The sequence below is a fragment of the Pimephales promelas genome, chromosome 4 (assembly GCF_988280905.1).
Source record: "Pimephales promelas chromosome 4, fPimPro1.hap1.1, whole genome shotgun sequence".
Lineage (NCBI taxonomy): Eukaryota > Metazoa > Chordata > Actinopteri > Cypriniformes > Leuciscidae > Pimephales > Pimephales promelas.
In genome coordinates, this window is record NC_142772.1 from 9,897,501 (window position 1) to 9,911,902 (window position 14,402).

At 37.0% G+C, this 14,402-nt stretch overlaps 2 protein-coding genes across 15 annotated transcripts in view; one reads left to right on the forward strand and one right to left on the reverse strand.

Moving 5' to 3' along the window:
• acaca (acetyl-CoA carboxylase alpha) overlaps positions 1–476 on the forward strand; it is a 100,776-nt gene extending 100,300 nt beyond the window's left edge. For all 14 annotated transcript variants that reach the window (XM_089129922.1, XM_089129925.1, XM_089129923.1 and 11 more), the window contains one exon: positions 1–476. This exon is cut by the window's left edge and continues 824 nt beyond it. The gene's annotated coding sequence lies outside the window, so the exon portion shown is untranslated.
• The window catches only part of aatf (apoptosis antagonizing transcription factor), a 31,805-nt gene that overhangs the window by 111 nt on the left and 17,292 nt on the right, over positions 1–14,402 (reverse strand). The window contains exons 11-12 of the mRNA XM_039662381.2: positions 13,343–13,414; positions 1–2,590 (exon numbers count right to left, since the gene is read on the reverse strand). The exon at positions 1–2,590 is cut by the window's left edge and continues 111 nt beyond it. Of these exons, the coding sequence (XP_039518315.2) occupies positions 2,545–2,590; positions 13,343–13,414 (118 nt within the window). The 3' untranslated portion in view covers positions 1–2,544. The remainder of the gene's footprint in view (positions 2,591–13,342; positions 13,415–14,402) is intronic.

Consider the following 14,402-nt stretch of genomic DNA (forward strand, 5'->3'; position numbering starts at 1 on the left):
CAACATGGTACATTATACGGCAAGTGCGTAACTGTAGAACATTCAACAAACGTTTAGGTTAGTTGAATTTGGTTGTTACCATATACATGTTCTGGAAAGACTTACCAGGAGTGTAGTGTAGAAATGTAGTATAAGCAAGCAATGGAGGGGGCAAATGATACTTGAGAGAGGCGAATGGAGTATTATACACGATCTTAAGATGCTCTGTTGTATCCTCAGTGTATCATTCAATATGATGGTTGTAGCTGCTACCGGAAAACCTCAAGCTGCGACTACTAGACTCAATGAAAGGTGAAAAATGTATCAGGTTGTGACCCTAATGGGTGATGAATTGTCTCATCTGTATCTGTAAGCATTGTTGAACATGTTACTGAAGCTGTCTCACCATGTACAAAAAGGAGAATTTCCTGTTTACTGTGGCAAACTGTGATTGCCCCTTAAAAATAACTGAATAAAATCTAATTATCTTACATGTACAGGCTCTTGATTGATTGTACAGGGTCATATCATGAAAAACAGGATTTTTAATTATATAGTACATACTTGGTTGAAGTGCGTTTACAGTGTTGCCAACTTAGCGACTTTGTCGCTATATTTAGCGAGTATTCAGACCCCCCTAGCGACAAATTTTCAAAAAAGCGACTAGCGACAAATCTAGTGACTTTTTCTGGTGTTATTAGAGACTTTTGGAGACTCTGATGTGAAATCACATATCTTTTTTCCTCATCTCAACGAGCAGCGAGTGCTGCCGTGGGTCCCACCCCGTCCCAAATCACTCACAGGTGGCCCGGTCCTCGCGCGGCGGCCCCTCCCAGCTGTAGACAGACAGAGCAGGGAGATGTTCTCATCCGCGTACAAACTGCAAAACAATCGCGCAAATAGTCGCTATTTTTGGCGACTTTTCAGACCCCGACTTTTGCTTTTCTCCCTTTGCTTTCATTCACTCTACGTCTACCCTGTTTAGTGAATGGCTGAGAGGAGCAGATCATGTGTTGTACGCCACTGACAGAGGTGAATGAGCAGTGTTTTCCCACGGACCTATCACTTATCTGCTTTCTTTAAATAATAATGTTTTTTTAATTAAACAATTTAGTTTCCTTTCTTTTCTTGTGCTTGCTGTATTACTTTTTTGTCATTCACTATAGGCTACATCACTCGTTTTGTGTGACAAAAATACATAGGAAAAGAGAATAGCTTTATTTTGCATTCGTCTATATTATATTATAATATATTAAATACATTAATATGTGAGCTGAGCATTAATTTATAGAGAAAACACATTAGGCAAGGGGAACGCAAGTACGACGCGATGACGTCACGAATATGCTAATTAACGTATGATCATCTAGCGACATTTAGCGACTTTTAGGGAAGGCGTTAGCTACTTTCATTTGAAAATAGTTGGCAACACTGTGCGTTTATCCAGACCAAGATGCCCACTAGACAAGTTGAGAGCTGTGCTGGTATGTTAAATAGAGCTGTTTATCCCTTGCTTAGCAGGGAAGTCCGTGTGCTTGAATGACAAGTATGTTATGTGTGTGAAAACAAAAGGGCCAAGTACTGAACCCTGAAGTATACCAGAGGTTAGTTGATTGTGATTAGGCACCCCCTCCTCTCTGAAATACCCAGAAGGATCTACCTTTGAGTTGGACAAAAAAAAAAAAAGAAAAAAAAAAGTTTGGGCTCCTAGTTACATTTGATAACATCTTTCGACAACTAATCACAATGTAATGTGGGAAATAGGCATTGTTGCTCATTTACGAAAGCAAAAGGCTAGCCATTAATGATGGGTTATGTATAGATGTCAAATATACTGTAACAAAAAAATATCCGGATGTTAAATAAACACTAAGAATCAGAGAGGGAGGAAAATTACACAAGTATGCAAACTGCAAAGTGTGGCCTGAGATGAAATCATGAATGTTCAGTGACTGCGTGTTTCTAACAAGAACTAATCAGTGCTTGTCTTCATGCTATTCTTCGTTCTTGAGAGAAATCAAATGACATAAGGATCTGGGAACACACTTCCATTGATTTATCAATTCAGCAATCATTCTCTCATCTGGTCCCCTCTGTGTGGGTTTAACAGTCTATTCTCATACTACCTACCGACAACGACAAAAGGCCAAATTGAATCACAGCAATTCAATACCCAATTAAAATGATGGCAGCGACAATAGTAAAAGCTTGAAGTGGATAACCTGGGATTCTCTGATCAGAAAACATTACAGAATGCTTCCAGAGAGGGAAATTAAAACAGAGGTACATATTGGTTTTTAATAAATGTGATCATGTACTTTGTGTAAAATTAAGACATCAATGAAAACATTAACAAAACAAGAAACATTTGTTGTCAAAATGGTATTTTTAATATAAGGGCACTAAAAAATGTGTCATTTTACAAATAAAAAGTAATTTTAGTTTCATTTACAGGAAAAAAAAACCTAGGTTTGAGTGAGGTCCCGGAAGGATTTCACCTGTAGAAGTGTGTGAGAATAGTGCAGCACATACACACACTGGGGTTTAAGCGTTGAGACAGATGTTTCAGTGTGCTGGACCATTTGCAAACAGGGAACGAAACAGCTCAGACCTGAACACAAATACAAGAAAATAGATTGAATAAATTACTGCATTTCTCAATTCAGAAAATGTCATTTAAAAAAAATGTTGTGCCATATTCATATTAAAGTATATACACATAGTATCACAATACACTACCATTAAAATTTTTGGGGACATTAAGATAGATACATAATGCGTTTATTTATTCAGAAAGGATGCATCAAATTGATCAAAAGTAACAGTCAAAAAAACTTTTATACTGTTGCAAAACATTTCTATTTCAAATAAATAGTTCTTTTGAAAATTCTAATTCTCAAAGAATCCTGAAAAACAAGTATCATGGTTTTTCAGAGAAATAAAGCAGCACAGCTGTTTTCAACATTGATAGAAAAATACTTGAGCAGCAAATCGGGATATTAGATTGATTTCTGAAGGATCATGTGACTGGAGTAATGATGCTGAAAATTCAGCTTTGCCATTAAAGAAATAAATTATATTTTAATTTAAAGTAAAAGGTTACTTTAAAAATGTTATGTAATTTTATGAAATATTTATTGTACTTTTAATCAAATAAATGTAGTCTTAGTGAGCTTAATAGACTTAAACAAGTTTGAAGATTAGTGGAGATTATATATATATACAGTTATGTTCAAAATAATAGCAGTGTGTTCAAAAAAATGAGTAAAGCTCAAAATCCTAAAAACAACTTTTATTTCAATACACAAAAATGCATTGGGAACACTGCACATTCTATTCAAGATCAAAACATAAAGAAAAATTTATGAAATTTGTTTTTACTTTATAGAAAGTGTAGAAAAAGGTAAATTAGGCTGTTCAAAAAAATAGCAGTGTCTGCATTTTTCCTTACAAAGTCAAACATTTACTGTATAAACTGAAAAATACTTGAAGATTTAGCTTTCTTGTGAATCACTGAACTAATATTTAGTTGTATAACCATGGTTTCTGAGAACTGCTTCACATCTGTGTTGCATGGAGTCGACCAACTTCTGGCACCTGTGAACAGGTATTCCAGCCCAGGACGATCGCACTACAGACCACAGTTCCTCTGCATTTTTTGGTTTTGCCTCAAAAACTGCATTTTTGATGTCAGCCCAAAGGTTTTCTATAGGATTAAGGTCCGGGGATTGAGCTGGCCACTCCATAACGTTAATCTTGTTGGTCTGGAACCAAGATGCTGCACGCTTACTGGTGTGTTTTGGGTCGTTGTCTTGTTGAAACACCCATTTCAAGGGCATTTCCTCTTCAGCATAAGGCAACATGACCTCTTTAAGTATTTTGATGTACTCAAACTGATCCATAATCTGTGGGATACGATAAATAGGCCCAACACCATGGTACGAGAAACAGCCCCATATCATGATGCTTGTGCCACCATGCTTCACAGTCTTCACAGTGTACTGTGGCTTGAATTCAGTGTTTGGGGGTCGTCTGACAAACTGTCTATGGCCCCTAGACCCAAAAAGAACAATCTTACTTTCATCAGTCCACAAAATATTGCGCCATTTCTCTTTAGGCCAGTTAATGTGTTCTTTGGCAAATTGTATTCTCTTCAGCACATGTCGTTTTTTTAAAAATGGGACTTTGCGGGGGCTTCTTGCTGATAGCTTGGCTTCACATAGGCGTCTTCTAATTGTTGCTGTACTCACGGGTAACTTGAGATCTTCTTTGATCACTCCGGAGCTGATCATTGGCTGAGTCTTTGCCATCTTGGCTATTCTTCGATCCATTCGAACAGTAGTTTTCCGTTTCCTTCCACGTCTTTCTGGTTTTGGTTGCCATTTTAAAGCATTTGATACCATTTTAGCTGAGCAGCCTATCATTTTCTGCACTTCTTTATAAGTTTTCCCCTCTCCAATCAACTTTTTAATCAAAGAACGCTGTTCTTCTGAACAATGTTTGGAACGGCCCATTTTATTCAGATCTTCAGAGAGAAATGCACTATAACCACCATGTACAGTCCAGTACTGCCTTCGTCCTTAAATAAGGGCCACTAATTGACACTAGTTTTTTCACAGAATTATTAACCTCACTAATTGAACTCCACACTGCTATTATTTTGAACACACCCCTTTCAATTAATGATTCAATTATACAGAACTAGCAACATACATGTCATGACTGTTGGGTCTGTTGTTTTTCTATTACTCTACTACACCTACTAGTAAATCATTTGCCATGTAGAAATATAATTTCTACCAAAAACAGTGATTGATTTGGTTAGTGATGTTGGACTGCTATTATTTTGAACACAACTGTATATATATACTATATATATATATATATATATATATATATATATATAGTGCAGATATGAAGTCAGAACCCAGAAGTCTAATTCGCCACAGGTTTCTTCGAGATTCTCCAATAGGGTTTTATAATAAGTTTTTTTTCAATTTAAGAGTTTGTGGTATAAACAGAACAAAAATATTATGAAATTTTGTTCAACAATGTACTCTGCACACTCACACCCCAAGCTGTCTTATTCTAGTTATTACAAAAAAGTCCGTTCAAAAATGAACAACTGCTTAGGAATTTCGCTATGGGTGTGTGTAGAACAAATGTCAAAGGAAAAGTATACACACACACATAAATTAAAGTACCATAACATCACCATCTGACATCACTATACCATGTTTACGGCTGTATTCAATGTTCAATAAAAGTCGAGCTCAAAATAACAAAACTTGAGGCATAATGCTGACTACAACAAAATTAATTTCAACTTGTTCCTCAAAGAAAGAAAGATCAAGGTTATGATGAGACACTTACAATGGAAATAAACTTTGGGAAGATAATATCAAATTGAGGATTAAAAAGCAGAAACGTGAAGCTTATTTTTTATTATACTGATAAGAATGGGTATTATTTGAGCTGTAAATTTGTTCTCATCACTTAGATTTTAGCAGCAAGCCAACAAAATTGGGAAACAAAACTGGTATTAAACAAGATAAGATCATCTATATACAAGTGGCGCGAAGAACTCAATCTGTTCATCCACGACTAAAGGCCAAAAATCCTAATAGATAAACTGTGGCCCTACTTAATGCAGAGAGGACAAAAGCACACAAGAACGGTCCTGAGACTGATGTGCTAATATCCCAGAGGGCCAGGGCTGAGACCAGGCTAACAGGACCATCCTTAATCCCAAATCCCTGTTAGAAATGCACCACCAGCGTTCAGGATTATAGCACGTAGCCGCCGTCACACAATGCATACAATCTGATCCAAACAGAACCTGGAGAAGCAGAGGGCTCAGGATCAGAGAGAAAAGATGAGACCCATCTCTCCTGATGAGGTTTACCCAGGACCCTCGCACTACCCAGATTCCCTGGCTCGTCCCATCACCCCATCAGGGACAAATGCATTGAGATGATCTCAAGCCCCCAAAGAATTTGTATGCTTCGTGTCTTTTTGCTTGCGAGAGAGTGTAGGCTGTGTGTGCACTGTGCACTCCCCATCCTGCAACGTCAACATTAACATTCATGGGGCCAGTGGTGCATGTCGGTGTTATAGAGCCGGTGTGAAGATATGGCAGAGGGGATGTGTAAGCAGGCGAGGGAAAGTGTTTGTGTACGAGACGAGTGTATCTGGCTGCACGAGGAAAAGGTCTCCTAGAATCTCTCTCCGGCAAAGGTCACCGGTCACTCTCTGATGCCATCGGCATACATCATTATTACTGTAGTTCACCGATTGTTATGTAAATAAGACCAAGCACGTGTTACTACGTATATGTGTGTGGGCTGGCAAAGGTCAGGCTTCATTTTGTGTCATCTGTGGCTCTGATAACGGTCACAGTGTTATTGTCAGTATGTTGCGATTTAAAAAAAATAAAAAATTTAGAACACTATCATAATATACTGCACGGCAAAGAGTGCATGCAGTATTATTTCACTAACTAATTTCCCCTATTTAAATTTAAATTTCAATTGAAAAAAAAAAAATAATAATTTATGAATATTGTGAATTTAAAGAAGTAGTTCGCTTTAAAAAAAAATGTTTTTGCTGAAAATTTACTCACCCCCATGTCATCCAAGATGTCCATGCCTTTCTTTCTTTGTTTTAAACATTCCAGCATTTTTCTCCATATAATGGACTTTACTGGTAACCAAAACGGTTCAAGGTCCAAAAGACAGTTTCAGTGCAAACTGTTCAAAGGGCTTTAAACGATTCCAGACAATGAATGAGGGTCTTATCAAGCGAAACGATAGCTCATTTAATAAATAAATAAAGTTTACGTTTTATAAGCTCAAATGGTCGCCTTGCTCTGTTCTGTGATGCACGTTCGTGACTCTCCTGTTCGAACTCATTCATCAAAATGAACTAATCTTTTCCCGAGTCAATTCGTTCATTTAGTTCGTTAAATGAACCAAATGACACGAAAAAAGGTTCGTTCATTTTGATAAACGAGTTCGAACAGGAGAGTCACGAACGCGCATCACAGAACAGAGCAAGGCGACCATTTGAGCTTATAAAACTTAAACTTTGTTATTTTTTTTTTTTTAAATGAGCGATCGTTTCACTTGAAAAAGACCCTTATTCGTCGTCTGGAATCGTTTAAAGCCCTTTGAACAGTTTGCACTGAAACTGTCTTTTGGACCTTGAACCGTTTGGTTCCCAGAAAACTGCATTATATGGAGAAATATCCTGGAATGTTTTAATCAAAAACCTTGATGAACCTAATTTTTTTTTTTTTTCGACTGAAGAAAGAATGACATGGATATCTTGGATGACGTGGGGGTGAGAAAATTATCGGCAAAAGTTTTTTTTAAAAGTGAACTACTCCTTTAATGCTACACATACACACACCTTATTGCATGCAAAATGTTTGCAAGCAGATTGGGAGGTTTAAGATTTGATCTGTAAAAGCCTCATATTAGCAGATAATCTGGGCCAAACATCGTACCCGACCAGCGTCCTGGACAAGATGTCTTCTCAGATTGTCGGGAGGGTTAAATCGAGGATAAATCGGCCTAAACATCCAGTAGTCTGAGCCCAACTTAAGGGGTCAAGGTAAGAGTTTTTCACGTTTTGGTCTCTTGACTTAAAAGGTTGCATTTATTTGATCACAAATACAGTAAAAATAGTAATATTATGGAACATTTCATTTAAATGAACATTTTTTTAATAAAATTTAACATACTCCAGTGACAGCAAAGCTGAATTGAAATTGCCATTCCTACAGTCTGAAATCATTCTAATATGCTAATTTGATGCTCAAGAAGAATATCCTATTATCAATTTTGAATAGAGTTGAGCTGCTTTTTCTTTTCTTTTTTTTTGTGTGTGTGTGTGTGGGGGGGGGGGGTGAAAACTATTTTGTGATACAGTACATTCACTGATAAAGTTCAAAAGAACAATTTACTTAAAATGAAATTTGGAACATTATAAATGCCTTTACTGACACTTTTAATCTATTTAACACATCCTTGCTAAATAAAAGTTTTATTTATTTATTTTTTCCTTGCAAAATCTTAGACCCCAAACTTTTGAAAAGTACCATTTATGGTATTTGATCGAATCCATGATGCCATGTATCTAAACAAGATGTCCAGGAGGTCTGGACGAAAATTAGGCCCACAGCATTAAAGACACAGCAGAGTATTTCATTTTTACACATGGGGTACTTTCTGTAGCCTGGTTCAACCAGACTCTAGTACATTTCATTTGTACATAGAGTCTGGCCTCCCTCAATTGAGAAACGTTTCCTTCCTTGTAGACGGGTTCACTATTAAAGTTCAAATCTATTGGATCTGCCCAGAGTCACTCACGATCTGCCATAGCCAATCGCTAATGTGTGGTCGTGAGTGACGTATGTCATGCGCCGAAACGGCTGGAAACAACCATAGACAGTAAAAGAAACAACAAGTCCGAACTCCGAATGATCAGAGGATTATGTTTACAATAGGATTTCAGTCAACAAGAGCTGCAGGTTTTGTTAATCTAGGAACAATTATTAATTCGAAACGTATATTTGACATGAAGGACAGTGATTATTCAGTCAATGGTCGAAGCTGTATCTAATCATTACAAATACGCCGCTGTGGTCGTTTTCTGATCTGCCGCAAATGCTGTAAGTTACAGTGAATGATCAGTCTGTCTGCAGATGTGTAATAAACAACAATTTTTCATATTACGTATTTTTGTTTCTTAATTACCTTAATTATGGTCTTCAAAGTATGTGTTTGTACATTTTTATATGGCATTTAGTTGTTTTTTTTATTAAAACAAATTAACCACTGACATCTAAAACTGAAAATCAAATATAGTCTCCGAAGTATGGGTTTTCAAATTTTTATTTATGACAATTTTTTTTTTTTAAATCACAACCAATTTGTATGATTTACAACATGTAAAACTGACACACCAACCTCCTGTACGAGTGCACAAAGGGGCTCAAAATGTTCATCACAAGAATCAGTATATTTACTGTTGGGAATCTGAGCGACTGACATGACTCCTGAGCGGATCTTCAACAATAGTTTAGCAGCCAGGACTCGGGGCTTCCGAACACCGCGAACACCAGGCTAAACCGTCCGTCCAAAATGTCACGGTCATTGTGCACGAGCTGCCCAGCACAAACTTCCAAACTTTCTGCCTCCTTCACTTGGTCCTCCGTTGTGCAACAAGAGGTGAGATGATAACAATCCGGCTTTAAATTCTGTATATTCGGCAGTTTCTTTACCAACAACGGACCGACTGGCTTTTCTCACGTCTTTCTCCGCTGCCATTACTGAACTCAAACTGACGCACTACATCAACGTCATCGTTCTCAGCCACTCCCTCTATTCGCTGATTGGTCCTACAAAAAATTGATTTCTGGAAACCTAAGGTTATGGAGCGGTCCCAGACGTAGTACTGAAGGAAAATGAAATTGAGCGGAAGTGCGTAGGAGGGTGCAGCCAGGCTATACTTTCTGTGTTTCCTGCCAAAAAAGCACCTTTATTTTTAATGCTGTGGGCCTAATTTTCTGCCAGATGTCCTGGACATCTTATTCAGATACATGACATCAGGGATACGATCAAATACCAACAGATATATAAAAAAAAAAATCAAAAACTGACAGCCTGTGCTAGAAATCTTACAACGGGCCATGTTTGGATCTTCCAACAGGACAGTGATCCAAAAACAAACATCAAAATCCAAACAACGGCTCACTGTCACTGAGCACAAAAGCAAGCATCTGCAACGGCCATCCCAGTTCCAGACCTGAACCCTATAGAAAATGTGTGGGCTGAACTGAAGAGAAGAAGCACCAATATGGATCTGGGAATCTGAAGGATCTGGAGAGATTCTGTATGGATGAATGGTCTCTGATCTATATTCAGGTTTCCTCCAAACTCATCAGGCATTATATGAGAAGACTCAGAGCGGTTATCTTGGCAAAAAAAAAAAATTACAAAAATGTAATTTATTTGTCTCCTGGTCTTCCTAAAGATGGATGTGTGTGTGTGTGCGCGCATTACAGTTCAGCATAATTCATTTCATTTCTATCACCTTCTTGAGTCCTTCATGTTTTCGTCCTCTACGTGCTCAAGTAGAACAGAACTGTGACAGTGATCACCAGGCCAAGTCTATCCTTCACCTCCACCTCTTCATCAATCCATCCTCTCCTCTATAATCCTGCCTCCACATCCTCCATATCACTCCTCTACACCTCTCCAAACAGCACAGCATATGCTGGAACCCTTATAACCTCCTCAGGAATAATTACTGTGAGTGTTTGAGGAAAGGAAAACAATAGAAGATCAGTGTGTTCAAGGCTTGATATTGTACGATTTTGATTTCCTGTTTTAGGTGTATACAATTTCAATATTTTATTAAATGAGAATTTTCACTCAAAAAATTTAAAAAAATTCTCATTTAATCCCCATGTCGCTCAAAATCTGTGCGATTCTGTTCAGAGGAACGCAAACATCGTGATTTAGCAGAATGTTCAAGCTCTTACTTGTATAAAGAAAGTGAATATTGACTTCTGTTGTCAAGTCATTTGACTTGAAGTCATTTGAAATAATTTTGTTCTAAAATAATTCTGAAGTCATTTGATAATTTTGTTTTAGAAATAGACTAAAATTGAGGAGACAGAAAAGTACTGGGGAGTAAACGAAGAAAAAAGGTAATTGTGAGTTATAATGTCAGATAATGTCAGAATTGCAAGATAAAAAGTTGCAATTATATTCCATGGCAGAAACAAGCTTCCATAATAAATAGATCAAGACTGATTTTTGTATTTAACAATATCCAATAATCATAATCATGAAAAGTGTTTTTTACACCTAAAAAAAACAGGGTAACACCCCAAAAACAGGGTAGTTTAGGGTATATTTTTGCTTGGGTAGTCCATAAATATATACATACATACCATACATACATAGACTACATACAACAGTAATTTGTTTATATATATGATTATATATGATTATTACCAATGATGAAAACAGTTGTGCTGCTTAATACGTTTGTGGAAACTCTGATATATATATTTTTCGGGATTCTTTAATGAATAAAAACAGAAAAATTTTGTAACATCATAAATGTATTTACTGTCACTTTTGATCAATGTATTGTGTCCTTGCAGAATAAAAGTTTATTTCTTAAAAAAAAAAAAAAAAAATCTTACTGACCCCAAACTTTGAACAGAAGTGCATGTTGTTTAATATGAAAACATTATGTTTTGATCACTCAAAAGAAAATGAAAAAAGTAACTACAAAACGCCTGATTATGTACATCAGTCTTTGTCACACCATGAGAAAACATAAAAATATGAGAAGCGGGATTAAAAGTGAAATCTTTGACGCGTGAATGTGTGTGTATTTGCATATCTCCAAAGTGTGTTTGATTAGCCTGTTCCTCTGTTTGAGGTGGATTACTGTAGGCTGACAGGACAGAGAAACACACGACTGAACCATTAATTAAACGCACACACATACATACAAGCACACGAACGCACAAAACATTCTACTGGTGTCATTACGTAAGGGTTAATGCCCGACGAGGTGTCCATTGTCAGGTTTTAATGGACGACGGCAAGGCGTGAACCGGCCGACGCGCAGCGGAGGTCCATTAAAATCTGACAATGGACACCTCGGAGGGCATTAACCCGCTTATACCATGGTCACTTGCCAAATAAAACATTTTTAAAACATTAGTTTATATTTTAATTAGGCTAAATCTAGTTTTTACAAATAATAACTTGTAAAAATAACATTAAAAAAAAATGTTTTTTTTTTTTTTCATGAAACACAAAGGTAGGCATAGTTATTTTTTTATTACATATAAAACAATTAATCAATCCAAAAAACACGACCAAAAAAAAACAATTAGTCCTGAGCACCAGCGATTTGCGCTTATAGAGGGCAATAAATTAATCAGATCAAAGAGAGGGTCATTTGCCTACATGCTAGCTTTTTTATTTACAATTAATTTCAACGTTTCCATTTATAGCGCAATTTGAAAAAGTCGGCCAGTCAGGAGGATCCACAAAAGCTCACGGAGAGACGGAGCACAGTAACGTAAGCCCGCAGACTGCTCTCGCATCGATGGCCTGTCACCGACATCATTTGACGGCTCTCCAGTCCATCGACCTACAGCATACCAGTCGTCAAAGTTGCCATATTCTCCATAAATGTTAAAAAGAAATAACGAAGTCGCTCATTGTTGTATTAGGCTATAGTATCTAACGTTAGATGTTTGTTTTGATAGAGCGTTTGACTGCCTGTTGCTATGGTTACTCACAGCTGTTGTAGGCAGCGCATTTATTTATTCATTTCGAATGGTAAACAGGCAGTTTCACCAGAACTACTTTACTAGGTGTCCTCGATCACTTTTTAACGGACACCCTCCAGCCAATCAGAATCGAGTATTCACCCAGACCATTGTATAAATCACAGTAACACATTAAGGGTACAAACACAGACTGGCATACAAAAAGCCCACTCAAATCATGCTTTGACAGTTAAAAGGTCAGTCATCATTTGTTCACCCTCATGTTATTCCAACATTTTTTTCTTTTTCCATAGAGCACAAAAAATATTTTGCAGATTGTTCTAGCTGCTAGAAAGACAGTTTATCTGTTCCTCAAATAAAGCTATTGTATGGCTTTAGAAGTCTGTAAAATGTAGTGCACATAGAGCCCGACTGATAAAGGATTTTGAAGGCCGATACCGATACAAATATTTGTTGGTTTTAAAATACGATATTCCGATATATCGGCCGATTATATTTTTTTTTTCCCGAAACGCGCAACAAAAAATGAACAAATGTTGAAAAAATGTTTCTTTTATTGTCACAACAGAACAGACTGATGACTGAGTGCCCTCTGGTGGACAAACTATACAAATCCAACACTCATGCCATGGTTCAAGCGTGTTTCGTCCATTTTTATTTTATTTTTGAAATATTAATTTATCGCCCATTATAACTGCAGATACCGATAGTTTGGAAAATGCCTAATATCGGCCGATAATATCGACCTGCCGATATATCGGTCTGGCTCTAATTTAAACTGCTTTTCTGGTGCAGCTTTTTTTTGTCCTTTTTCATATCTATAAATTCCCTGTATGGAAAACAGCAGCTGGGATTCTCTGCTTAACATATTTTGTTCCAAAATATAAATGATGAAGCCTAAATAATGACTGATGGTGATAAGAATTTTCATTCTTGTGTTAACTAGACTGTTAAACAACTTTATTCATCATATGAATATGATTTTTCAGCAGAAAGAGAAAATCAGAGATGAGAAGACCACAAGACGTTACTCACCGGGCTTCATCACTCATGCTGCTGTTGTCCATAGGACCCATGAAATTCATCAGCTTACTGTGAATGTGAAACCTGACAAGAAGTTTGAAAGAATGACAAGTATAAACACAAACAGTCTTGAGTAAATTGAATTGTGAGGTTTCATTGTGAGTGATTTTGAACTCATATACATTACAAACACAAAATTAAATGAGATATGTGATAATAAGAGATGATATCTGGTGCTTAGACAACCCACCTCGTTCCTGTAATATCATCTATCTTGGTGTAACTGAATTAAGCTACCAAATAACAGCATATGACTTTCTGCCAAACAAATAGCTTGGTAAGCCAATAAAATCAAAGCAGAGTTGTGTTAGAATCATTAAGACACTATTATAGTTCTAAAAGGGATAGTTCAACCAAAAATGAAAATTAGCCCATGATTTACTCACCCTGAAGCCATCCCTATGTGTATGTGACATTCTTCTGTCAGATGAATACAATCAGTTATATTAAAGAATGTTCTGGCTCTTCCAAGCTTGATTGACGCATAACGTAATGACAGATGTGATTGCCCAGTCCTGTTTGTTTGAACCGCAAGAGGCGTCAAATGCCGTCATTATGTTGTACGTCAAGTTCAAGTGTTACTCTTTTGCCGTAAGTCGATGTGAATGGCCGTCTGCCGGAAGCTAGTTCTTTTAGTCGATAAAGTTTTAAATATGGATATTTTTCTTACACGAACGCATCGCTTCAAACGACCTTTATTAACCCCCGCTGATCCATGTTGAGCGCAATCATGAATAGATGCGCTTTTTCACTCTCATTATCAAGCTTGGAAGAGCCAGGATATAACTCTGATTGTATTCGTCTGAAAAGAATGTCATATACAGTGGGTCTCATTCATGAAACACGGGCAGAACGAATTTGTGTGTATATCGTGTGTAAAGTGGTTCTGGCGTGAATTTTCGGATTCATTAAAATGTTCGTATTTTCCAAATGTTAGTTGGTACGCAAGAAATCTACACCTGCTCCCAGCCACGCGTAAATGGTGCGTTTAACATCCGAACATTTTGCTCAT